Genomic DNA, 27,408 nt, shown 5'->3' with positions numbered 1-27,408 from the left:
GGCAGTGAAACAAGCATAACGGAGGTCCAAGAGAATGAGCACTTTTAATTTTTATTGCAATTTCCTTAGGGGCCATTCTCTGCAAGAAAACCGGAGATATCCCCCTATCCGGGGTCCACCATCCCACCAGTCCACAGTGGCTATCCAATATCTTGCTCCTGTCTATTAACCAGAAATATGGTACTTATTGCCCAATTCACAGACTGCAACATTCAATAGGTAGATGAATGAGACCCAGGTATTAAAATGGACATGTCTTATACCAGCGTGGTCAAGCTTGCTTGCTGCTCACCCTGTCCCTGTGGACCATGCACATGTCCAATAACATATGGGGGCGAAATGGAGGGTAAGATGACTCAGGTTGGCCTACATGTTTAAATGCTATAGTACTGGATTAGGAAGATGTTCTGTTCACTAAATTAGTTTGCAGTAAATCAGAGAACAATTAGTTCACCAGCTATTCATAAAATCCCTATTTCAGATCATAGAATCCCTACAGAGCAGAAGGAAGCCATTTGGCACATCAAGTTGCACCTCCCCTTCGAAAGAGCACTCTAAGCGGGGGGAGTGTGGTTTGGCGTTGTCGAACTTACTTCATTATTATTGGGCTGCAAATATGGACAAAGTGCAGCGGTGTTGGGAAGAGAAGGGGTAGAGTGGGTTAGGATGGAGGAGAAATCATACAAGGGGTTAGTTTGAGGGCTATGGTGACGGCAACGTTGCCAATGGCTCCGAGTAGGTATTCAAGGAGCCTGGTGGTGCAGTTCACAGTGAAGATATGGAATCAGTTGAGGAGGCATTTTAGGGTGGAAGGGATGTCGGTGCTAACGCCGCTGTGTGAGAATCATGAGTTTGAGCCCGGGGGGGGGGGGGGGGGGGGGGGGGGGGGGGGGGGGGAGAGAGAATGGATGGATACTGTATACAGGTGGAGGGAAGTGGGGCTGGTCAAGTTGAGGAATCTGTATTTGGAAGAAGGGTTCGCCAACCCGGAGGAGCTAAAGGAGAGGGTAGAGCTGCCAAGGGGGAGTGAGTTCAGATATCTGCAGGTTAGGGACTTTTCGCGCAAGGTCTGGAGGGGGTTCCTGAGGTTGCCGGGATACACCCCCTGGAGCGACTGATGTGGAATTGGAGGGAAGAATTGGGGATGTATACAAGTGGCTGGGGGAGCAGGGAGGTGAGCGGGTGGTGAAGATCAAAGAGAAATGGGAAGCGGAGTTGGGAGGGGAGATCAATTGGGGAGCATGGAGTGAGGCACTGCATGGGGTAAACGGGACCTCCTCATGTGCAAGGATGAGCCTGATACACAGAATATTTATTTATTTTAAAAAAAAACATTTAGAGTACATACCCAATTAATTTTTCCCAATTAAGGGGCAATTTAGTGTGGCCAATCCACTTAACCTGCACATCTTTGGGTTGTGGGGGCGAAGCCCACGCAAACACGGGGAGAATGTACAAACTCCACACGGATAGTGACCCAGAGCCGGGATCAAACCTCGGACCTCGGTGCCGTGAGGCAACAGGGCTAACCCACTGCACCACCGTGCTGTTGCTGATACAGTTTTAGGTGGTGCACAGGGTGCATATGACTCGGGTGAGAATGAGCGGGTTCTTTCAGGGGGTAGCAGATGAGTGGGAGAGGTGTAGACGGGGGCCAGCAAATCACATGCACATGTTTTGGGGTTGCAAAAAAGTTGGGAAGGCTCTGGGTGGAAGTGTTTGCAGTCTTAGTCAGTGATGATGGAGGAGGAGGTGGACCCGGATCCTTTGGAGGCGATATTTGGGGTCTCAGAGAAGCCGGAGTTCATGGAGGAGGAGGAAGGCCGATGCCTTGGCCTTCGCCTCTGATTGCACGGCCATGAACTTTGCTGGAGTAGCGGCCGGCATTGCCACCAGGGATAGCGGCTTGGTTGGGTGACTTTCTGCCTTCCTACGATTAGAGAAGATAAAGTATGAGTTAAGGGGCTCTTCAGGGGGGTTTGAGGAAAGGTGGGGGATGTTTGTGCCCGTGTTTGAGAGGCTGTTTGTCGCAGGGAGGGCGGGGGTGAAAAAGAGGAAACATCTGAACAGACTGTATAGTTGGTTGTAGGGAAGCATGTTTCCCAGCGTGTTTGTTCACTGTAACCTGTTTTGATATGCTTGTAACAAAATACATGTTTAAAAAAAAAAAGAGCACTCTAGACATATCCACTTCCCTGTCTACCCCACCCTATCTCTGTAACCCATAATCTAACCTGCTCATCCCCCGAGACTAAGCGGCAATTTAGCATGGCCAATTCACATAACCTGCACATCTTTAGACTGTGGGAGGAAACTGGAGCACCCGGAGGAAACCCATGCAGACATAGAAGAACGTACAAACTCCAGACAGACAGTCAGCTAAGGCCTGAATTGAATCTCAGTCCCTGGCGCTGTGAGGCAGCAGTGTTAACCACCCTGACACCGTGCTGGCCCTCGTGTGTTGTGCTAAAGTACTTGGAAGCTGGATCATATTCTGGAAGATGGCAGAAAAGAAAATGCCGGAATGTTTTAAGCAAAATTTTCAATTATAGATTCTTTACATATACAGAAAAGTAATCTAATTTACCTGCTCTGCAGTAACAGGTTCCGTTGGCAGGTTCTGGGCGGATTTGCTGCGGGGTGGAGCCTGCGGTGCTAGATGATCTAAGCCAAGAGAAGGGGGCGGCGTCTGAGAAATAGGTTTCAAACCAACAGATTTAAGCGGCTCCTGTAGCTTCTGGGAACTAATTGGAGGAGGTTGCAGTGGAAGGTGAACAGCAACATTTGGCTTCAGTGGTTCTGGCAAGAGCATTGGACCTAATTGACACACAGAAATGTAGTTAGGCCACATTTAGAACATAGAACATAGAACAGTACAGTACAGCACAGAACAGGCCCTTCGGCCCTCGATGTTGTGCCGAGCAGTGATCACCCTACTCAAACCCACGTATCCACCCTATACCCGTAACCCAACAACCCCCCCCCCCTTAACCTTACTTTATTAGGACAATACGGGCAATTTAGCATGGCCAATCCACCTAACCCGCACATCTTTGGACTGTGGGAGGAAACCGGAGCACCCGGAGGAAACCCACGCACACACGGGGAGGACATGCAGACTCCGCACAGACAGTGACCCAGCCGGGAACCGAACCTGGGACCCTGGAGCTGTGAAGCATTTATGCTAACCACCATGCTACCGTGCTGCCCCAACTTACTTTACATTTTAAAATTATATTTAAGTTTCCTTTGAATCTCTAAGTTTTTCAACTATGGGCCGGATTCAATGGTGCAGTTGGAAACATGGCGACCAGCCCCACCTAATCACGGGAAAGGCCTTGCTTCAGTCCTCCACATGACAAAACTTCCGTTGATTAAATAGGAGGGTAGAAGGGGCTGACACGGGATTCCTGTCTGATGGCAGGATTAGGTTCATTAATGAGCTCACTGCCCCTGAACCACCTCAACAATGGTGGCTTAATGATCAAATGCTGGCCACACAGCATTCCTGCACCTTCAGGTCACCCAACAAACCCGGTCGTGTGTGCCAGTGGCCTCCTGGGGAAGTCTCTCATAGTCAGGGTCTCGGTGCCTGATAAACAGACCACCTGCAGGGATTGCAACATGGGGAGCTTGGCAGGCAGAACATCCACTGCTAGGGACCTCGATCATGGGAAAGACCGGAGGTAAGCCAGTTAAGTGCTTGAAACGTCCTTGGTTTCGTTGGACCTCCCCCCACAAAACTGACAGGGGTGCCTCGATAGATCTCCGAATGGTGGCAAGCTCCCCTTCAACCCAACAAAGTCCTGGCCTACATTTCAATATTTACAGAAAAGTGGAAATTGGATACCTCGGAATGTGAAAAACGTCTTAGAAAAGTTATCACGCCCCCAATCTAGAATCACTCACTCATTTTCCATAGATTTGACCAGATTTTTAAAAACTGGTGGCAGGTCAGATGTGTAAATCTGAACAATTAATACTGAATGATATTTTAACACAAAAAACAGAAAATACTGACCCGGTCCGTCAGCATCAATGGAAACAAAAACAGAAGTAATATCTCAGGGAATGAGCTTTCAGCAGTTTCTGACAAAAGGTACTTTGAAACATTAACTCCATTTCTCTTTCCACAGATGCTACCTGACCTGGTGAGTTTGCCAACACCGATTTCACTTCAGACTTTCAACATCTTCAGTATTTTGCTCCTGCAGGATACCTACTGGTGACAGATTACACCAGTTTATACTTGTTGCAGAAGGAGGCCATTCGGCCCATCGAGTCTGTACCGGCCCACTTACCGACCCTTACTTCCACCCTATCCCCGTAACACAATAACCCCATCTAACCATTTTTTTGGAAGCTAAGGGCAATTTATCATGGCCAATCCACCTAACCTGCATGTCTTTGGACTGTGGGAGGAAATCGGAGCACCCGGAGGAAACCCACGCAGACACAGGGAGAACGTGCAGACTCCGCACAGACAGTGACCCAGACGGGGAATCGAGACTGTGACTCTGGCACTGTGAAGCCACAGTGCTAACCACTTGTGCTACCGTGATGCCCTTGCTTCCCTTCTGTATTTTTCTTGGCAGCAAAAGGAATGGTCAACCCAAACCTTTAATATTTTGCACCCAACATGTAGAGAAAAACTCAAATAAAGAATAAAAACAAGGATGGTAAACAGTACTGTAGTTGTAAAAGGATTTTTTTGTTTAAAAGGGCATCCACAAAGCTTATGACTAGGATTGATTTCAATTGGGTCATGGAGGGGGAAAGGAAAAGGGCTGGCTGAACATAACATTGCAATCAAGGGCTATGGCCCATGATTGCAATGTTATATCTCTGCCAGCCCATGGGGCAGCATGGTAGCACAGTGGGTAGCACTGTTGCTTCACAGTGCCAGGGTCCCAGGTTCGATTCCCGGCTTGGGTCAGTGTGTGTGGAGTCTGCACATTCTCCCCGTGTCCGTGTGGGTTTCCTCCAGGTGCTCCGGTTTCCTCCCACAACTCCCGAAAGATGTGCTGTTAGGTTAATTGGACATTCTGAATTCTCCCTCTGTGTACCCGAACATGTGTCGGAATGTGGCGACTAGGGGCTTTTCACAGTAACTTCATTGCAGTGTTAATGTAAGCCGACTTGTGACAATAAAGGTTATTACTTCTTCAGTTATGATTAAACAGTATGAAGGAAGTGTGCGCTTATGCTCAATTCCTGTTATTGATTTCATCCTCCTCTCTGGTCCCTCAATTGACATGTGACAGACTGCAAATCCCTGCCATCCCATTCAACTGTCAGCTAAGCTTCAAACTTCACATCTTATCCTTAACTAAAGTGTTTTCCCCCACTTTTTACAATAGTCTGCACACCACCTTGCCTTCCTTAATTGCTCCGACCCCAAAATCTTTTTGGGCCTCAAAACCCAATTCTTCTGACGTCCTTCTTGATGCCCAACAATTTTAAATAAACTCCAATTGATCGCCTAGATCGCGCACCACATTGTTTTGTGCTCAATTATAGCCCCATCCAACCCAATCTGTGTAACCTCCACCAGCCTTATATCCCCTCTCACATCTTTTGGTTCTCTTACTCGTCCATTCCCTCCTCTCTTTGCCTCGGCCCCTGGCTGTAACGTCTTTGGATTAATATTGGATCATTAATTTCCTCCACATCGTTACTATTTCTGTCTTCAAAAGCCTTTTGTAAAACCATCTTTTTGATCATATTTTTGGTCACCCCACCTAATCGCTCTTTTCACGGTTTTGTTTCCAGATCCTAATCGTTTCCTCTTCCTCCACCCCCATCTGCCACCTCAGTAAAGTGTCTTGAGACATTTTCTAAGTTCAATGCACTATAGATTAGTGTAGGGAAGGATGGAAACTATATTAAAAAAAAATAGAAACAGGAATAGTAGAAATTTGGAAAACTCTAGAAACAATTTTCCTTTGACATGCTTATAAATACTAACCTTTTGACAGTTCTGGAATTTTGCTTTGAGCTTCTGAGAATGGTGCTCCTGTGGCTGGCTTGATAGGTACATTAGCTGGTGCACTGATAACCCCAGCTCGTGGTGGAATGCTCTAATGAAAAGGGAACCGATATGTAACTAAAAGCTTCAAACAATTTACTCTACAGTATAATTACTGCAATTGCAGTTAATTTGCCCTCTTTGGTAACATTGAATGCACAACAGTAGCTGAATATTTTCTGTACTGAACTCTAATGAACATACCGGTCTGGATGTCGCACCAGCTACAGCACTAGTCGGATTGATGATTGCTTTTGGAGGTGGTTGGATACGGCCTGTAGAGAAAAAAACAAAGCACTGGGTGGCAATAAAGCATTTCAGTTTGGATAGAGGTTTACCTTCTGTCTTTTTTCTGACTTGTGCTGGCCTTTTTGGTACAATGCAGCATATAGAGGGATTTAAGCAATTGATTGCTGTATTGAATACAAATCATTAATTAATATGCAGTTACTCAGTCAACCCTAATGAATCAGTCAGTCCAAGCTTCCATTTTAAACAAAATCAGATTTTTCTTTGCCTTGTATTGAAAACCCTCTTCCTTGATGGGAAGTTTGCAAATTATGTCTTCCTTTTATATTTGCCTATCCTATTCAACTGTCAAATTTTATGAGAAACTTGGTGCTTATTTTTAAGTGTAATGAAGTTTATCCAATGTTATGTTATATTATTGTGCTTCGCAATTGAACAATTGACTGATTTGGTACAGTGTTTTTGAATCTTAAATTGTGTCTAGAATAAAAACGTTATTGAAATTTACCATCCTGTATGGTAGTCAGACAAGGGTGACACTTGCAGTAACCGAAGTCAATTATGGCAATCAGTGATTCATAGCTAAAGTTCTTGGCCACAGCACTATCTAGAGCTTGGACGAAGAACTGGTAAACGGTTGCAGGAGAGAGAAATAGAGGCATAAGCTGGAGGCTGGGGGTGGAGATGAAGAGATAGGAATTGAGAGCGAAAGGGAGGGCAAAGGGGAAGACAGCCAAAGGGAAAAGAAAAAGAGGAGAGCGATGTGAGCGCGCAAGCGAGTGAGTGTACGAGCGAGTGAGTGCACGAGAGAGAAAGAAAAAAGAGAAAAGGAGAGGGAGAGCGAGAGCGAGAACGAGAGAGTTAGAGAAATATAGATTCATGCGTCAACTGGCACTAGATCCTATCTCCATTTGTGGGGTACCACATTTCAAATAACTATTCACAAATTATTGGCATATGCAGTTTATATATCTGCAGCAGAATGTTCTGCTTTTCATGGAAAAATTGTGAATTTCTATCTCAGGGATGTTGAAGTGAAGCCAACACAAGCCACAAATCTCTACATATAAATGAAGCTACTATTACAGCTTTATACATGCAAGGACTAATTAGTTATTTTTACCACAAGCTTAAAGAATTCCTTAATTTAATTCTAACACGTTAAGCTTCTGTTGCATCACAAACAAGAGTTACCTTCCATTTCCTTCCTAGCTAACCCTGGACTGACGGGTGCCCCAGGACCTTATGAAAGAAAAGGAAAATATGTTCTCTACACAGAAACCATTACAATGGATATACCAAGGGCAGAAAACAGAAAAGTAAATCAAGCCAAAACACAGGTGAAAGTTTAATCATTTACCTCATATCAGGTTTATCCATTTTATAAAAGCATTTGCACATGGAAACAAAAGTACACTTGCTGGAATGAAGATAGGCCATACCATACTATTTCTGGAATATGTGTTTTCGATAGATGAATAATGGGAGTAAGTCAAGCAGAACTGAGCAGAGTGGGGAGCAACATTTTGGACAGCAAATGCTTCAAAGTCTTATCTATTTCATTAGAACGCTTTTTTTGATTATTGTTCAGTACACTGGCTACAGTTCTTAACAAAAGACCCCCAAACAAAAGGGGCATATAAATGGAGATGGAGTTTCTGTAAAGTGAAATAGTTGTAAATTGAATAGTTCCTAAAGTACAAGATTTGGGAATATTGGTTCTTTATCTTTGATAGGGTATTCAAACAATCTGTTGCTAGTGAAAGAAGTAAAATTACTTTTGTTGTTCAGTCTTGTTTCCACTTTAATACTTATCAGAAGCAAACGAAAGCTACTACTGTGATTACTTTTTAAATTCGTTCATGGGGTATGGTTGTCACAGCTGAGCCAGCATTTATTGCCCATCCCTAATTGCCCTTGAGGGACAATCAAGAGTCAACCAATTTGCTGTGGATCTGGAGTCACATGCAGGCCAGACCAGATAAGGACAGATGTAAATTCTATGATAATCTATGATAAAGGACATTAGTGAACCAGATGTGTTTTACGACAATCGACAATGGTTTCATGATCATCATTAGGCTTTTAATTCCAGGGTTTTTTTAATTGAATTCAAATTTCACCATCTACAGTGACGGGATTTGAGCCGCCGAACATTACTCTGGGTCTCTGGTTTACTAGTCCAGTGACAATACCACTATGCCACCACCTCCTCAGGGCGTGTTTTCAGGTAAGAATTTTAATGGAAAACAACAATTGAAAATTTTGGTGCACTAACAATCTACTTCTACTATTAATACTAGTGTGTTATTAATAGTACAGATACAGAGTCTCAAAACCAGCAACCTCAGGACTACATCTGTGCCAGACTTTGGATCTCGAAGGTTTGTGGGTGAAGGGCTGCTCAGAGCACGAAAAGACAGATGCACAAAGCTGATAACTAGTCAATGTGCCAATCCAGCACTTAACCAAACAAGCAGGTAAGTTATTTTACTCATCTAATAATGCAAGGGAGCTTAAGAAAATGTCTGGTTTTCAAATGGTTTTGAGACACTAACAGTATTTTTCCACATGCAAGGTCAGAGGAATACTACATTAAAAGTCACTAAATGCTAAACTATTGTGCTTCTCAATTGACTATTCTTCAGCAATGCAATGGGGAAGGGAAGGTGATGGTCAGTACTTATTCCTACAGAAGGATGTTATTATTTCTGGTGCATTAACATTGATGTTCAAAACTGGATTATCAAATAAGCAGTCAGTAGAAACAGCACAGTAGGGCAGCACGGTAGCATTGTGGATAGCACAAATGCTTCACAGCTCCAGGGTCCCAGGTTCGATTCCAGCTTGGGTCATTGTCTGTGTCGAGTCTGCACATCCTCCCTGTGTGTGCGTGGGTTTCCTCCGAGTCCTTCGGTTTTCTCCCACAGTCCAAAGATGTGCAGGTTAGGTGGATTGGCCATGATAAATTGCCCTTAGTGTCCAAAATTGCCCTTGGTGTTGGGTGGGGTTACTGGGTTATGGGAATAGGGTGGAGGTGTTGACCTTGGGTAAGGTGCTCTTTCCAAGAGCCGGTGCAGACTCGATGGGCCGAATGGCCTCCTTCTGCACTGTAAATTCTATGAAAAAATGTTTCATCCAAAATTTAGTTACATGTTAAAGTACATAGTGGGTATGCCACCTATGCCGAGATGGCGAGTTCACGTAGTTTGTGTATTGAAAGGAAAATGCAAATCTCTCTCTCAGACATTAATGGGAAAGGCTAAGTCACACTTACACTCTTTGTTAAAACTGACAACTCACAAGGGCATGTACCAGGCCGTACAGTTCAATTGAGAATGAATTGGGATCTTCAGAGACAAAATGCAAAGTGGAAGCAAAAACTATTTCTTTTAAAAGCCATCTACTTTACGGAAGGACAGAAGAAGCAATTTCAGTTCTACACACAGCATGCGGAATATCTTCTAAGTGGCTATATTATAATGAGCTAGCATTTATAAAAATGCACCAAAATGGCTCTTAAGATTTCATTTTCTTTACCTTTGAATTCTTTCCTAGCAGGTGCTGGGCTTCTAGCTCCTTAGTGAAGCAAGAGAATGATGGTGAAGAGAAGTGCATTAATGCTTGGGAAGCATGTGCAAGCTTGGTGTTAATACACAAACAGGTAAAGCCATACACAGGTTTAAATATTTAGAAAATCACATACTTGTCTACAGGCCATTTAATTTTAAAACATTTGAAAAGCCTCAACTCATTGACCACATGAATCCTGAATTTGAAATAGCAAAATGGATTAAATAATTTTCTTTGAAGCACTATAATTCATTCGTTGCAAGTCAATTAAAAATATTGTAGCTTCCACAAAGGCTGACGAACTTACGTTGCTTCTTTGACATACACTCTGACTAAACTGGCTAAGCGTGTACATTTTAATTTTTTTGTGTGGGGGGAGGGGTATTTTCCAATTACCAGCCAATTAAGGGACCTCATTCCTCCACTGCCATAATAATACAAACTGCTGGGGAAGGCAGAAAGAAAGTGGCTAGCGACAACTTCAAACAGCACAAGCCTAAAGTCAGGAAGGAGGAGGGGGTGCTACCCTATATCAGGGACATCCATCCCAAACATAAAAACTCACCCCCCCCCTCAACCCCCACTTTGTGCCTTCCCCCGGCTTCTAAAATTCGACCCTCCACCCCGTTCGTTGGGGTCTTCGATCCCTCCATGATCAAAATGCATAGACTTATCTTTTAAGACCGGGAGGCATCTTCCTTCTTTGCAGGATTGCTTGTAGTCCCAGCATTTTATTGCTGCAGCCCAACCATATTTAAAGTCAGCCAGCTACCGCCCAATCTTTTCAATGAAGGGGTGTTGGGGAGAAAAGATGGCGGTGGTGGTGTTTGGATGGGGACTACTCAACCATTGCGTTGTTCATTAGTAACAGAAAGTCAAATTTTTTGTGACCTACAAACTTGGTTATTTTAACAATCTCAGCCAGGCTCGCTTTTGTCACCCAAAACATTACTATCCTAACACATATAAAGTCCCATTCACTCATCAGTCTGCTTTTGGCCAATACTGGATCAGAGTTAAGAGACTCCTTATTTTTAAAATTCTCATCCTGTAGTCAAATCCCTCCAAAGGCTTGTCCCCATATTGGTTAACTCCTCCAGTCCGACATCCCTCCAAGGTATCAGCACTCCTCAAATTCTGGCTCTCAAGTATCCTTGATTCTAATCACTCCACCTCCAACGCACAAAAGTTCTGAAATGGTCCCCTGAAACTTCATCCCTTTTCTGCTTCTCTTTCCACATCTTAAATACTGCTCATTGCTCTTTATCTCAATATCTCCTTCGATGGCTCGGTGTAAATTTTCTTTGTTTGAGAACTCTCCTGGGAAGCACTTTAGGACGTTTTACTACATTAAGGGTACTATGCATGTACTGGTTGGTGCTGTATTAGAGCAGCCTTCACAAAAAAAAGTAATCAAATTAAAGTAGCATGCAACAAAGTTAATAATACAAATAGATCAAAAGGAAAACACATTTTAGTCAAAACACATGCATTTGAGAATACGCATGGATTATGTATCATTCTGTTCAAACTGTGATCAGTAGGAACATTTACTGCAGCAACATAATTTCTAGAAATCCAGATAAACCAAAAACCGCAATGTTCTTTGCATCTGTAGCACACAGGGCATATATCACAAGAGCAATAACTATTATTTTGTCTTGTTTATCAGTGGCCTCAGTTTCCCACTTCTACCACCTGTGTATAATATTCAAAACATCCCAAAACTATAGAAATGATAGGCGATTTAAATTAATACTTGCTTGCTATTCTATTTTCAAAGCAGTGACTGGCATTTTTCTTTCCCCGCCCCCAAAATAAATCTCAAGAGAAGGGCAAGATAAGGGGCAGCATGGTAGCAGGGGCAGCACGGTAGCATGGTGGTTAGCATAAATGCTTCATAGCTCCAGGGTCCCAGGTTCGATTCCCGACTGGGTCACTGTCTGTGCGGAGTCTGCACGTCCTCCCCGTGTGTGCGTGGGTTTCCTCCGGGTGCTCCGGTTTCCTCCCACAGTCCAAAGATGTGCGGGTTAGGTGGATTGGCTATGCTAAATTGCCCGTAGTGTCCTAAAAAGTAAGGTTGGGGGGGGGGGGGGGGGTTGTTGGGTTACGGGTATAGGTTGGATACGTGGGTTTGAGTAGGGTATTCATGGCTCGGCACAACATTGAGGGCCGAAGGGCCTGTTCTGTGCTGTACTGTTCTATAAATACAATAATACAAATTTGGAGTAGGAGTAGGCCACTCAGCCCGTCGAGCCCATTCCGCTATTCAATAATATCATGGCTGATCTGATTTTAGCCTCACATTCATATCTACCCCTAAAAACCTCTCACCCCCTTGCTCTTCAAGAATCTATCTAGCTCTGCCTTAAAAATATTCAGACTTTGCTTCCATTGCCTTTAAACTCAGCAAGAGAGTTCCAAAGACTCATTACTCTCCGAGAGAAGAGCATCATGTGTGGAATATTGTATTTTTTATTTCTCCACTGATCCCAACCATTCACACTCCGAGGTAACCACAAAACTCAATATGAAGATAACCCCTATCAGAATGATTTTCTTTATTTCACTGCAAAGTCATTCACACAAGTTGACATAAAATGTTTTTACTTTGATGGCTTTGCTTCAAGAAAATGAACTCTAAATTTGAATTTTTATAGCTGTATGGACTGTTATATCATCTACAGGTATTCAGCCCAAAATAAGTACAAGGATCACCGATGGTTTTGGGAATACAGAAAGTATTAGTGGATTTTTCATATTTTTATTTGTTGTGGTTTCTATCCCCTGATCCTTCTACATTTCTGTGTGAAAGAAATATTTTTGCCTTTGTAAGTGGATGTGTATCGGCTGCTACCTCCTCTTTTTTGGGTTGTGAAAGATAGTAACCGATAGTTCAGGATGTCAGCATATTAACTTCACGGATATTAAATTTGCTCAATTCTAATACATAACAAAAGATCTTCTGTGGGATATTAAATACAAATCTAAAGCATCCGGTGTTCACCATGGTCCTGCTGTAGCTTAGAATCTACTATATGATTGATGGAGTTACAATATTCCACACATGATACAGAGGTGTCACAGTTAGGTAAACATAATAGTCATTTGGTCATTCTCCTATTTGCAAAGGTGCTTATTCCCAATTATATACAATATGACTTTTTGTTTTGTTCAGCTCCTACAATTTGTACAAAGGATATGCAGCATTTTAAGATTCAAGCACTTTAATTATGCAGTAGCACTCTTGCCTCAGAATAAGATCATTGTAATTCAAGCTCTACTCCAGAGGCTCTAGTACATAATCCGGGCTGACATTTCAGCACAATACTGAAGAGGTGCATCGCTGGAAGTACAATCTTTCAGATGAGGCATTAGGTTAAACCTGCCTGCTATCTCAGATTAAATTAAAAGATCACATGATCATCTTAAAACGAGCAGATTAATTCTACAACCGACATTACACGGTGTCAAAATTACTCAAATTGTCTGTGGGCACCACAAGGATGTAAACGGTGCGATATAAATGTAAATTCATTATTTTTACTCTATAAAAAATAGATATATTATATTACATAAAACCAAAATAGCAAAATTATCTGGGAACGTTCAGCTTTTGAACTATGCTTTTTATTGACACTGGTGCATTTAGGATTCGGAAGTAAAATTTAGCTATTTAGTGTGGAAATGCTACACTCATCCTGAAAGTGCTAAGTTGATCGATGCAAGTCGATGTCAAGCAGTGAAAGACTTTAATTAAAAACTATTTCTCAAAGAATAGAATGGAACCTTAATGATCAATACTCCAAAACATACTTTCTGCTTAGCCACAATTTATACAGGAGCAAAGCCATATGTGGAATATCAAACTACTTAATATTTAATTACATTTACTTTTGCAAAATAAAGTTTTTGTTATTTGTATTATACTTGTGTTCATTTCTGTGCAAATGGCATTGCTGCACCACACGTGTAGGACAGAAATCTTGGGATCTTTGATTACTTTCCTATTTCCATTATACGTAGAGCATAAAAACCTTTAGAAGATGCTGCATATTCCACTGTTGTTTTGACTACCGAAGTAAGCTAACATTGGACTACATTTAACATTGCACTTGGCGATTATCACCAGTGCGAGCAAACATTAAACATCGCCATGTACTGCACTGAACCTACAAGTCCAGCAGTACATAGATGGCAACAACAGTCTTGATTTTGTAGGATTAGTAATGTTCTTTTCTATTATGCACAAAATAAATACTCAGCTGAGTTGTCTTCCATCACTATTATGTCTTGAAAGTTTTAAGACTAGTTACCTGAAGGAGGCGGTGGCCTTTGTGGCGGAGGAGGTCTCGAAGGGGGCACGGTAGGTCGTGGTGGAGGTAGCCGCTTTGGTTCCAGGGTTTGACTGCTTTCCTTCTGTGTTGGAACTTGCTGTAACTCTGAAGAATCTGATTTACAAAAAAGTTGAGATATATGACCAATTATTCAACAATAATGGCACAATGGACAGAGCTTTAGGCCGTTATGGCACAGTGTTAAATAACCAAGGTGAATTAAAGAAAGTAGCCTATGATTAAACTGTCCAATATTAAGCAAAGCAACAATGGAACACACAAATTAAAATGCTATTTGTACGTTCACTGAAGGCCAGCCAACATTTTTCCTCATTACATTTTATTATTTTAAACAAGCCGTCGGACAAAGAAGCAGAACAGATTTTTTGTAAGTCAAGGAGAAATAAAATCATTTACTTTCTTAGAATTTAACGTCTTTTTTATTGCAGTAGTATTTAGAAGAAGCTGACTGCATTTAAAATATAAATTTACCCTCATCTCTGAAATCCAATCTTCATTGTTTAGGTAGCCATCAGTTAGCATAGAAAGGTAGGTTTAAAAAGCTGGGTCTAATCACTTCAGAAATAGACTTCAGGGTAATGTGACAGATATATATCATGAGCAATAGACTAGATTATTTCAATTCCATAGATTGGCAAAACCGAGGTTCATGCACACATTCATAAGGCTAGGGATAGATTAGATATAAAGCACTTCTTTTCCCAGAGATAGCAGTTCCACAAGGTTAGTTGCTAGCTTGTAGAATGTGGCGCCCTGGGCTAGATTTGATTGCCTAAAGGCATTTGAGAAATTTTCCAGATTTATTTTCCTCCAAACTGGTTGTGTTTTTTTGCTCTCTCATGAGAATACGTGGCTTCTGCTCAATTCAGGATATTTCAAGGATCACACTTGGACAGACCAGATGGTCTTTCCTGTCCATCATTTTCATGTTTCATAATACCATGAAAATAGAAAGCGCCTTATTATTGTTTTACTTCTGTGCTGAGCAATGCAAACCAGTCATAAACAAAATGAATTGGTAGATTTGTAACTCTCAGTAATGGCAGTTTACTCAAGAAGAAGTTGCAAGTAATAGATCTGTCTGCATACAATGACAATTTTATATTTATCATTAAACTATTAATATTCACAGAAAACCTTTACCTTGATGGGACTGTTCTTGTCGAACTGTGGAAGCTCTTGGAGCTGCTCTACTTGGTCTGCTGGGCAGTGTTGGTAGAGGCATCTCTGGTATTGTGGGCGATGGACACGGACTTGTTCTCGGGGTTGAACCAGGAGAGGTGCCTGAACCTGAACCAGAGGCAGGCTGCAAATGCTGAACTATTTCGTCTACTTCAGCACTATAATCATCTACATCACCTATATTAAAACAGTATTTGAAACATTACATGCAGTACAAGCTAGTAACAAATGCTTTTATACTAAACTTATTACATTGTTAGATAGCTGAACTTGCATACCAAGCTTCCCATTCAAGCCAAAATTACTCTATTCAAATTTGTACAAGTGATTATTTGATTGCCCAGCAATATTGATCATAGAACATAGAACATAGAGCAGTACAGCACAGCACAGAACAGGCCCTTCGGCCCTCAATGTTGTGCCGAGCCATGATCACCCTACTCAAACCCACGTATCCACCCTATACCCGTAACCCAACAACCCCCCCTTAACCTTACTTTTATTAGGACACTACGGGCAATTTAGCATGGCCAATCCACCTAACCTGCACATCTTTGGACTGTGGGAGGAAACCGGAGCACCCGGAGGAAACCCACGCACACAGGGGGAGGACGTGCAGACTCCACACAGACAGTGACCCAGCCGGGAATCGAACCTGGGACCCTGGAGCTGTGAAGCATTTATGCTAACCACCATGCTACCCTGCTGCTCCTAATGCAATTAAAAGTTACACAATACCTAAACAATATTTACTGAAGTTTTATACATTAATATACTGTTATTTAAGTGACACTGAGAAATATTTAACAAATTCAGAAAACTGAATAAAAGGTCACCGTCTAATTTAAAAGGAAGTAAAACATTGAAAATGTGATTTTAAACTAACTCCATGCTAGTGGTTAGCACTATGGATTCACAGCGCCACGGTCCCAGGTTCGATTCCCGGCTTGGGTCATTGTCTGGACGGTCCTGCACTTTGTCCCCGTTCCTGCATGGATTTTCTCCGGGTGCTCCGGTTTATTCCCACAATTCCGGAAAGAGATGCTGTTAGGTACTTTGGACATTCTGAATTCTCCTTCTGTGTATCATAACAGGTGCCGGAATGTGGCGAATAGGGGCTTTTCACAGTAACTTCATTGCAGTGTTAATGTAATCCTACTTGTGACATTTAGATAGATTATTATTACTACACTGTGACATACCTTCCATATCATAGTCAGCAGAAACATCTGTATCCTCTCCAAGCAGCATGGAACTCGAAGAGACTGGTAAGCCAAGGCCAATTCTTTCCAGACTCATTTCTTCTTCCAATCTGCTGCTCCAATCTGGATTCTTTAGGCGAATGTCAAGTGTCCTGCCCAAAACCTGTATTGATGGAATGACATTTTCTTTTCCCAAAATGTTTCAAACAAGATGTGTCAGTGATTCTGGAAGGGACCATCAAGTTAGTCACTTCTGTCTGTCAGTATTTAGATAAAGGTTCACTTCATTATTAAATTCAATCTTCTGGAGGGTCTCCATAAAATTTGTGAGGATTTTGTAGTCCTGCATGTACCACTCCCCACCCCCCAGTGGCTAGCCATTTAAATCTCCATTCAGTTCAGTGGGACCATAATATCCTGGAACCATTTTTTTATGCAATGAAGAACAAGGTGATCAGAAATGGGGAACCATAACTTCAACATTTCTCAGTGCTTTGTGCAGAGTAACGTAGCCGAGTGTGGAGAAACATAATATGGAGAAGAATAATATCTTATTAGAAGAGGGACTTGATTCTTCTAACCAGTCACATTTTGACCATTTCTTAGCCATAGCTCCTGACTTTATTGTGTGGTCTACTCGAGGGTGTCTGTTCAAGTGGATGCAAAAAATCCTAGGACAGTATACTAAAATTATCAAAACAAATGTATCTTTATCTCAATAGGATTTGTGTGAGCGTGTGTGAAAATTGGTCATAATGTTTGCTTACAAAACAGGTGAGCACATTTCAAAACAAATTAATTTGACTGTAAAATGCTTTGACATCTTGACAATGTGAAATATAATGCATACAGGTATTTCTTTACCTGGTTACAATGGACCAGTTTCCCAGGATGTTTTCAATGCATTGCAATGGAGGGAACCTTGGTTTGGTGGTAGCAATCCAAATCCTTCTAATTAGAAGGTTATGGGTTCATGTTTACTCCAGGAGTGGGGTGGCAAACCAAATTGTACCTAATCGTCATCATTGTACGGATGTGCAAGTCAGGTTAATGACCTGCCCATAAGAGAGAGCTTAGTTGTGAAAAATAATGTAAACCAGTGGAAATCACACATGCTGACTAGTGCAGAACAACAGTTACATAGCTCTTTTAATGCAGTAAAATGTTCCAAGGTATATCACAGAGCTGTTAAATGTATTAGAACAGGTCACCAAAAGCTTAGCCAAAGTAAAATTTAAAGAAGCAACTTGAGAGAAATGGAGAGGTTTTGTAAGGGAACTTGGCCGAGGTCGATGAATTTCCACCAATGGTGGAATGATAATAGTTGTGGGTGGAAAGCAGCCAAACTTGAAGGAACATAGAGATCTCAGCGGGTTGTACAGCTGGAGGGGAGATTACAGAGATAGACAGGATTGGGTGTATGGAGTATTGACAGGAGATAGGAGCCAATGTAGGTCAGACAGCACAGGAGTGACTTGATGCAAGTAGGATATAATCCTATGCAGAGGGTACAAGATGACAGACCGGCCAGTAGACAAAACCAATATATTTTCACTGTTTGAATTGAGCAAAATTGAGCAAATGCCATTCACATGCTGGTCAGGACTTTGACTTACTTCAGTACCATTCAACCTCTGCACTGCTAGAGCAGAGCTGCCTTCCAAGAACGTTACCCACATTCTATCTTCTACAAATCTGAAAAAGTACATAAGATTTTATGATCAGTGATATACAAAATACTGGTGAAACTGGTGCAACAACTGACATTCCGGTGGTAGTCCGTAGGTAAAGAAAATGGGTAGCTTAAGTTCTCAAATGTTTTTCTTAGATCCATGTTTATGACACTCCAATGAGAAAATTAATTGGATCCAAAAGGATTACAGTCTTGAAATAATTCCCTGCCATTTTCAGAGTATTTTTTAAATCACAATATTTTTTTAAATATACATACATATATAAGTACCCAATTCTTTTTTTTTCAATTAAGGGGCAATTTAGAGTTGGCAATCCACCTAACCTGCACATCTTTGGGTTGTTGGGAAAAAACCCACGCAGACACGGAGCAAAAGTGCAAACTCCACATGGACATTGACCAAGGGCCGGAATCGAACCCGGTCCTCAGTGCCGTCGGCAGCAGTGCTAACCACTGCGCCACTGTGCTGCCCTATCAAAATTCTTTTGATGTAAAATATTCACACTTCAAGAATAACAAATAGTTTCTCGAGAAATTATTTGTTAATCTTAAAGCAAATAGAGAATTTAAAATCGGAAAACTCTACTGTCAGGAAATCATCATTTTCTAATATTGGAATATATATTTTATAATAATGAAACCATTTATTTCAGATTCTAAATCACAATCTCTTTTCATACCACTTTTAGAACCACAGGATGTTCAGTGCAAAAGCAAGCCATCTGAGTACATGCTGGCATTTTGGGTAGGATGGCCACCTGCCATTTTCACACTGCTGGAATTATGGCAAGGTGACAGGAAGGTGACAGACACACTATCTGCACCAACTTGCTTACTTTCCCATCTCCAAACCTATCCCCAAATAGCTGGTAAATACAGCCCAATGATTGTGTGCACTTTCAGCAAGTAATGATCACATGGGTGAGTAATTGAACGGTGCTGGTGTCAGTGGAACCACACACTAGCAGGGAGGCAATACATTTAGGAGAGGAGCAGGACAAATAATTGGCAGAGAAAAAAAACAAAACTTTATTATTTGTCTTGTGCACCATCAGATATTTTGATAGAGACAGAAGTATTATATCACATAAACCAGAACAAGTTATTATTTTGCTAATGTTAATTAAGAGTCCCTTTAATACCATAAATTTTAATTAAGTAAACACAGATTAGTCAAGAGCCTAAACTATTGCTTGGCAAGAGGTGGCAGGGTGGCACAGTGGTTAGCACTGCTGCCTCACAGCTCCAGGGACCCGGGCTCAATATTGGCCTCAGGTGACTGTGAAATTTGCACTCTCTCCCCGTGTCTGCGTGGGTTTCCTCACAATCTAAAGATATGCAGGTTAAATGGATTGGCCATGCTAAATTGCCCCTTCGTGTCCAAAAGGTCAGTTGGGGTCACTCATATATGAGGATAGGGTAGAGACGGGGGCTTGGGTGGGGTGCTCTTTTCAAGAGCCAGTGCGGACTCGATGGGCCGAGTGGCCTCCTTCTGTACTGCAGGGATTCTACGATTTGCAGATTGGAAAACATTTTAGGATCCAGGGCAATTGCTGGTTTTTGTAAAAAAAAATTGTTCACACCCTAAATAAGCTGGATGAATAATGACATAAGTATATATTTTGTTACCTTATCAAAATAACATCACCATATGCAGCAAACCTCTGAAGCAACTGATCTATCACGTTATCATCAAAATGCTCCTGGTTCGGGGAGGAGCTGGCCAGTGAAACTACCACTGTGCCATCAGGTGGTCCCTGCAGAGCAATAACTTCCTTGTATATTCTTTGTCGAGCTTCAGGATCCACGTCAAATATATCTATGTCTACAGTGGCAACCACAGGTCTAACAAAGTAAAAAGAACATTATATATAATTCTTGTGCAGAACTTCAGAATTTATAATGAACAAAGAAATTTATAATGGACAATGAAACGGAGCATTGTGTGGCTGTTCGCAACAGAGTAAATACATAATCAACATTTACGGCTCTTCTCTTTAGGCTTCACCAACCCACACAAACAGACCAATTCCCTTTGCTGAATTGTGTTGCATGCGCATCTTTTTTTGTGCAATCATTACTTTAAACAAGTCTGTCCATTACAAGTTAAGCAAGACACTGAAGATCGTGGAAGTTGATGACCGACACGGGTGAACTGGTACTTCACAAACTAAAAATAGGTTCAATATCTCTCGTCCTGGAAATGAACTGATCCCTTGAAGTTCAGCAGCAACTCATCAAATTTAAAATGCATTTTAATAGTGTTACCTCAGTGCCACAACACATCAAGCGAATTTAGAGCAAAACATTCATGTCAGCACAGGAATAACTGCATATTGGCTGTTTCATAGCTAAGTTTCTCTAGCCGCATATCCCAAATGTCAACTGAGAATACAACAAGAAAATTTAGGAAAACTCTATAGGCCCAACTAAATATCTCAGTTAGTAAGAAGCCTCGAACAGAAAGACAGACAATTTTCTTACCCTTCTACTCAGATTGTCTGCTACAAATGACAATCCCTGGACAACTGGATCACAGAGAATGCCTCAAATATATGTTTTTTAATAGCAGCCACAAGTGACAGCAATTTTAAAATGCGCTAATTTATGGGTGACAAGCTGACTTAGAGACCAAATGACAAATTCAAAAATAAACATAAATAATTTTAAATCGAAGATTCTTACACATTTCAGATATTTGACTTTAATAAATTAGTTTTAAAGTAAAATAATCTAGGTTTTATATTGTTTCACCAATGCCATGTTTGACATACCTATGATCAGATGTTTTCAGTTCTGCTCTTCCATAATATACCAATGTTCCAGGACTCCATGAATTAGTTAACTTAGGTTCATCCTTAATACTAGAATTCAACAAATCCAGATCTTCAGCTGAAAAATATAGAACATAATACATAATTCTTGCCCAGACATTAAATCAGAAGCCAAGGGCAATGAGAGTCAGCAAATAGCTTCTTTAATTTGAATGATAGATTTGCATTAAGCACTTTCATTCTAAACTTTATTATGCAGCATGCTAACTACCAATTCACCAAGGGATGAGGTAAACATGCGTACATTGGCTTGGAGCCATGATCTTTATGCTAATTGTACTCAAACCCTGTGCAAGACCCTGTTGCCTCTCCAGACAAAAGTGAAGACCAATCTCTGCGCAAAACAAGAATGTTGAAGCAGCTACTGATTTGCTGTTTTAGTTGCTTAAAGTCATGAGAAATTGCAGGATATTTTGTATTCTTCATACAATATGCATCCTTTAAACACAGTTCTGTAAATTACAAAACAACCAACTAGTCACATACAGAAAACTCAACGTTCCCCGTTATCTATGCTTACAGGAAGCCATGGGTTGGGGGAGTGGGAGTTACAATCTAGTAACTCTATGTCTGTCTTATGCTTTCTGCAAATTATGATCTCCTCAAAGTGGTAGTGGTGGCGTGTGTGTGGAATTATGCTTATAGTGCAAAGAGTCAAGGCAACACAAGATAAACCAGAAGTGTGAGGAATAAGGAGCATGATGCTGCAATACCACTAACTTATCTTACCTGATTTGTCAACAGGCCATTTTCTTCTTTTCCATAGAATTCGATCTGTCCAGGCTGGAGTTCGACATTTCTCACTTGTGTCATAATCATCGGAGAACAGGTCATATTTGTAAGTTGGTGCAAAATTTATTCTTCCTTCTAAAAATTCTCGGAAAATCTGAAGGAACAAATAAAAATGATTTAACTACTGTACCAGAGACAGATTGAGAACTAGAACTATTCACTGGAGATTAGCACTGCAGAAAAGTTCTCAGGATAGTATCACTTTAGAGAGAGGGGGGGGAACGACGAAAGGCTCACTTATTCAATTTGTTATGAAAACACAGGTTATAATACCCGATACCTTTTCCTATTTTTCTCATGCTGAGACCTACCTAGAGGTTTAATGGATTGATTGGTTGTTTAAAATGTGATGCATATTATAAAATTCAATGTAGACTATGAAGTGCAGAGTGTAAACAAAAATAGCCATATATTTGCCTTCTTTGGCAACCTATGAAATAATCTGTTGTTCCACCATTAACATTCTTTACAAAAGCAAAATACCGTGGATGCTGGAAATTTTAACCCTTGGAGAGAGAGAGATATGTTTGGGGGGAAAAAAGATGTTTCCAGAAGTGCTGAGCATTTCCAGAATGTTTTGCTTTTATGAACATTTTACTGTAGATTTGAAAGTAATGGGTCATTGCAGTGATTCGCAATTTCATTCCATAAGGAATTTATTATCCCGTACGTGTGCAGCAGATCAGAGGCCTTTCACAACACAACCAGCTCGTGATAGGAAATAAATGCACAGCCTGAACATGTTCTTCAATTAAATTACTCAGATGATTCACATATTGTCAAGTCTACTTCTTGGGAATGAATCTATGTGCAATTACAGATGGATCAATATATGCTTTTTCCAACTGCTCCCCTACATCCTTGTCCGAGAAAATATATTTATTTGACAATATTCCAAGGGCCTACTATAAACATGCTTTTCAAAAAGTTGGTACAAGCTACTTTATATTGATAAAATTCAGGTGTGACTTTTGAAATGAATCTTTCTACTTACATGTCCAGCATTTTTCTGATTAATAAGTTGGTCCCCTGACAGAAGGGTGTCCCAATTCTGTTGTCTGATCAGCTCTTTTACTTCTTCGTTTGGAAGATCAATGCGGTAATTGAAATCTCCACACCAAAATATATAATCATGAGAAAACAGTAATCTCCCCTACAGAAAGTGAAGAGCACATGGTTCAGAATTAAATTCATGCTAGGAATGCATTTTAAGTGCACAATCCCCGTAATACCTGTATTCTGTGTACTAATTCTACTGGAAGGAACCGTGAAGGAGGTACACTCATGAAATAAAGAATAATTTTGCTCACAACTGATATGGGGAAATGCAACTGACTTAGTAGTAAATATTTCAGCAACCCTCTTGTCCCATGAGCTGTGTGGGGAAATCTGAAATTTGTACAACATATTTCAGTTCATAAAAGTGTTTTTTTTTTTTAATACTTTGCAGTCTTGTGTTAGCATGTTTATTTTAAATCAATGCCACCAAAGGCCTGGTTTTCTTTTTCACGCAGACTCTTTCCCATCTTTATAAATCAAAAATAAAACCCAACATCATCCAAGCCTTGAATTTTGCTTCTGTACCTGGGCAGGTTCTTCCAGTATTTCCCACATTATGTTAAGGAAACCTTCTTTCACTACTAAATATGGCTGGGATTTTGTGCCCCCCCCCACCCCACAGTGCGTTTTCCTGTGGCGGAGGCATCTCGCCTTTGATCTCCTGGTCCTCTTGAAGCCAATGGCTATTTGCATTGCTCACGGGCCACTGGAAGATTCGATGGTGGGAAGCGCTGGAAACTCCTAGCCTATATCATTCTCTATTATTTTTCCTTGCAAATTTTCATTTCATTTCTTTTCTCCACAACGCCCCTCCTTAAAAAACAGGTGTTCTCTCCACAGATCTCAACTCATATCGTGAAAACTGTCTGCACAATTAAGCTAAGAACTGGCAAAACCCACTGAACGTTTGTGACCTTATAGTTTTATTGTTATGCTTGCTGTTCTCTCAACTTGGCTTTCTTAGATTATGGAGGCGTAACACCTAACACTCCAACTGCAAATGGATTAACACAATTCAATTTTATTTGGAAGTATAACAACTAGCCCATAATCTTGTGGTAGAAACCCATCTCAGGCATTAATGCAAAAGAGATCAGATTGGCTGCCATTGCACAGAGTGTCTGATATTGTTATATTGCGGTCAATGAACTTAATGCCAGATGCTGCATATAACAGACAGCGAATCTGATAACACCCAGTTTGCACTACCACCCAAGACAAATTTCTAGCACTTTGTTCCTAAACCTTTACTGAGGTTTTGCTCTCAGCTGTTCTAACTAGCACAATCTTCTATACTCTTAGTTTTCATGGAGCTGAAAAATTTGCATGATCTCAATATTCAGTGAAACAAAGCAGACATAACTTAGTTTTAGCTCAAATGTTAAACATACATGGAGCAATGGAGACATGTGAAAATTTCCTGTTACATTGCAGGCTCTTGCATAAAACCTCATCGTTAGAAAAGCTAACACTGGTTTCCAATGTAATCTCATTCAGCTCATTAATCATGGAGACAAATGGTACAATTTATATATTTCAACAGTAAGCAGGCTTTAAATAAGAAATGGCCCACTTCTTGAAAAATTGAGGCTAGTTTATAATTCTCACTGGACAACGTAAACAGTAACTGAAGATTACAGCTTGGCATTATTGTATGCTTTCAGTTTATTTTTAACAAAACATCTGATATTTTGTGGGTTGGCACTATATAAGTGACCAGGAAAGCTGCTGGATTGTTATAGAAACCCACTAATTCACAAATGTCATTCAAGAAGGGAAACTGTTGCCTCTACCCTCTGGTTTACATATGCCCATGGTCATCGTGGAATGTGGAAAGTGCCTCAATGCACTCTGATGCAATTCAGTTCAAGGACACTATACTACAATGAGCAATAAATATGGACTTGCTCAAGTGGCATACAGCACAAAATGACATTCAACCTTACGAGTAGAAGAATGTTTAGGTAATAACTCAGTTAGATTTCTATAACAGCGTCACTCATTAACAATTTATACTTGTGTATAAAATACTGATAATGCAGCTATATTTGCTGCTGCAATGATGGCTTCCATCTATGGTGACATTCATGGATAAAACAGTTTGAGCAATATTGAATTAGCTACCAATTAAACATCAAGCCCAATTTTACTTTTCATTCAAGTCAATTGAAGGGGGAAAATAAATCAGGTGGGTGAATAATGGGTCACCAATTTGACAGTGCCCTCAGTCATTTCCTGCAGTACTCTGTCTGCTCAATTATTAATATCTAGATTTTAAAAAATCTATAGTTTCCATCTTTGTCTGTATGGCTCTCATATTCTGTGCTGCCTTCATCCCAGAGCTATTTCCCCCTCTATTGCCATAAAAAAAGAAGTCTATTTTCTCAAGACAAAAATCTGTGTGACCTCCTTGTGATCAGAGATGTAATAATAATATCCAGGTGGCAAACCAGACATGCTGCCTATATAACCACCAACTCGCCCATCCCTCGTCTTCCATTGTGAGCTTGTTTTCTGCAGACTTACAATTCAGCTTTTCCCCCCGCCCCCATATGTCATATATGAATTGTTTAAAAGACCAGCCAAAACATGATGTTATAATGGAAGAGGGACATTAAGAAGTCATTTTCTTATTGAATCAAACTGTCCAACAAAATATCGAGAAACTAGTTTCGAAACAAGTGATTTTCTTAATCTGGAAAAATCTTAAGTGCAAAATTGCAACTTTAAAAAGTAACATGTGAAAAACGTCCCCCAGGAAAGTGAATGAAGCCAGTTCCATTCACAGGTTGATCTCCTTTATTTCGGATATCAGTGTCTAGCTCACTTTAAAAAGAATGAATGTTAGAATTCCATTAATATTCATCCCTCACTCAACATCATTACAAACAGGTATTCTGGGCATTATCAAATTGCAGTTTGTGGAAATTTGGTGTTCTCAAATTGGCTGCCAAGTTTCTTACATCACAACACTTCAAAGTACCTTGTTGGCTATTAAGAGCTTTGGGGCGCCCCAAGGTCATGGAAACAAATTGATAAAACTCATTCCAGAGAAACATGCAACTGACCCACACATTTACTTCATTCCTTGTGTCAACTATAAAAATTACATCGGAACTGATGAGTCTTTAATGCTTGTATTACAACACAAATTAGGTTGAAAATATTAATTTAGTGCACTTATCCCAATGATGCCGATCATACCATTGGAAAACTCAGTTTGCGAGCTATTTCAATATAATCTTCATTCCTTTCCTTGACCTGTGACTGGCCAGCAGCAAAATGTGCACAGACAAAGCAGAGGCTGGTGGTGTGGAACAGCATGTGTACAGCAACTGCCCCTTTGTTACCAGTGGCTCCTCCCATTCCAGTCTTTACAGTATCAACCGCTACATCCCTGAAACAGAATTCCATCAACTGATCAGCAAAATAAAACATTCTAACCACATTTATTTAAAGAAATGTTTGAACAAGAATGTTTCCTTATCTTTCATACCTTGATGTGAATTGTCTAGCAACTCACTGTTTAAGTGCATTATTTACCTTTCATTATTACTTTTAGTTTTTCATATTTTGTGCTCAGGGTGATGAATATTTAGTACTAGAAAATGAGAAGATTTTCAGTTCAGATAATCAGGCACTGCAGTCAGGTATAAGGGGTAAGGGACCACTTATTCTGGCCAATGACATGCACCAGTCTCAAGCATACAAGAGCACCACTCACTGCACAATTTTTAATTTTGCACATCAATCTTCATCTGATCTCTTATGGTTTGACTATCAATTGGACTATCAATTTGAAACCAAGTAATGCAGAATTAAGAACAGTTTTTTTATATGTTATGAGTTATTACACATTAGGAACTAGATTATGATACCCTAAATTATGATACCCAGGGGCAGCACGGTAGCATAGTGGTTAGCACAATTGCTTCACAGCTCCAGGGTCCCAGGTTCGATTCCCGGCTTGGGTCACTGTGCGGAGTCTGCACATTCTCCCCGTGTGTGCTTGGGTTTCCTCCGGGTGCTCCGGTTTCCTCCCACAGTCCAAAGATGTGCAGGTTAGGTGGATTGGCCGTGATAAATTGTCCTTAAGTGTCCAAAATTGCCCTTAGTGTTGGGTGGGGTTACTGGGTGGAGGTGTGGGCTTGGGTAGGCTGCTCTTTCCAAAAGCCGGTGCAGACCCAATGGGCCGAAAGGCCTCCTTCTGCACTGTAAATTCTATGATTCTATGACAAATTCCTTCAGGTGGAATTCTGGGCTGGATTTGAAACCAATACCAGAGGTCAATCAACAATGTCTAGTCCACTGCACCAGCCAATGTTTTTTATAGGAGATTACTTTTAACTACAGCCAAGGAGGAAGAATAGGTATCACAAAATATTTGGATAATCCATAATTTTCTAAATGTCAAAAGACACTCAGATATGTACTTCAA

The 27,408-nt window shown here is 40.8% G+C and overlaps 1 protein-coding gene across 8 annotated transcripts in view; it reads right to left on the bottom strand.

Annotated features, from left to right (window-relative positions):
* The window catches only part of synj1 (synaptojanin 1), a 131,082-nt gene that overhangs the window by 12,194 nt on the left and 91,480 nt on the right, over positions 1-27,408 (bottom strand). For 6 of the 8 annotated variants that reach the window (XM_038801659.1, XM_038801661.1, XM_038801660.1 and 3 more), the window contains 14 exons: positions 26,175-26,367; positions 22,906-23,064; positions 21,849-22,005; positions 21,060-21,177; positions 19,915-20,130; positions 18,209-18,287; positions 16,593-16,755; positions 15,352-15,567; positions 14,167-14,301; positions 9,818-9,856; positions 7,472-7,519; positions 6,233-6,303; positions 5,969-6,080; positions 2,588-2,817 (listed from right to left, as the gene is read on the bottom strand). In XM_038801659.1, coding sequence (XP_038657587.1) covers positions 2,588-2,817; positions 5,969-6,080; positions 6,233-6,303; positions 7,472-7,519; positions 9,818-9,856; positions 14,167-14,301; positions 15,352-15,567; positions 16,593-16,755; positions 18,209-18,287; positions 19,915-20,130; positions 21,060-21,177; positions 21,849-22,005; positions 22,906-23,064; positions 26,175-26,367 — 1,936 coding nt within the window. The remainder of the gene's footprint in view (positions 1-2,587; positions 2,818-5,968; positions 6,081-6,232; positions 6,304-7,471; positions 7,520-9,817; positions 9,857-14,166; positions 14,302-15,351; positions 15,568-16,592; positions 16,756-18,208; positions 18,288-19,914; positions 20,131-21,059; positions 21,178-21,848; positions 22,006-22,905; positions 23,065-26,174; positions 26,368-27,408) is intronic. The other 2 variants (XM_038801663.1, XM_038801664.1) reach the window with 2 other exon arrangements.

This window comes from Scyliorhinus canicula, chromosome 7, assembly GCF_902713615.1.
Source record: "Scyliorhinus canicula chromosome 7, sScyCan1.1, whole genome shotgun sequence".
In the NCBI taxonomy this organism is placed as follows: domain Eukaryota; kingdom Metazoa; phylum Chordata; class Chondrichthyes; order Carcharhiniformes; family Scyliorhinidae; genus Scyliorhinus; species Scyliorhinus canicula.
The sequence above is the reverse complement of the archived record's forward strand: the minus strand, read 5'-3'. Positions and strand labels throughout refer to the sequence as shown.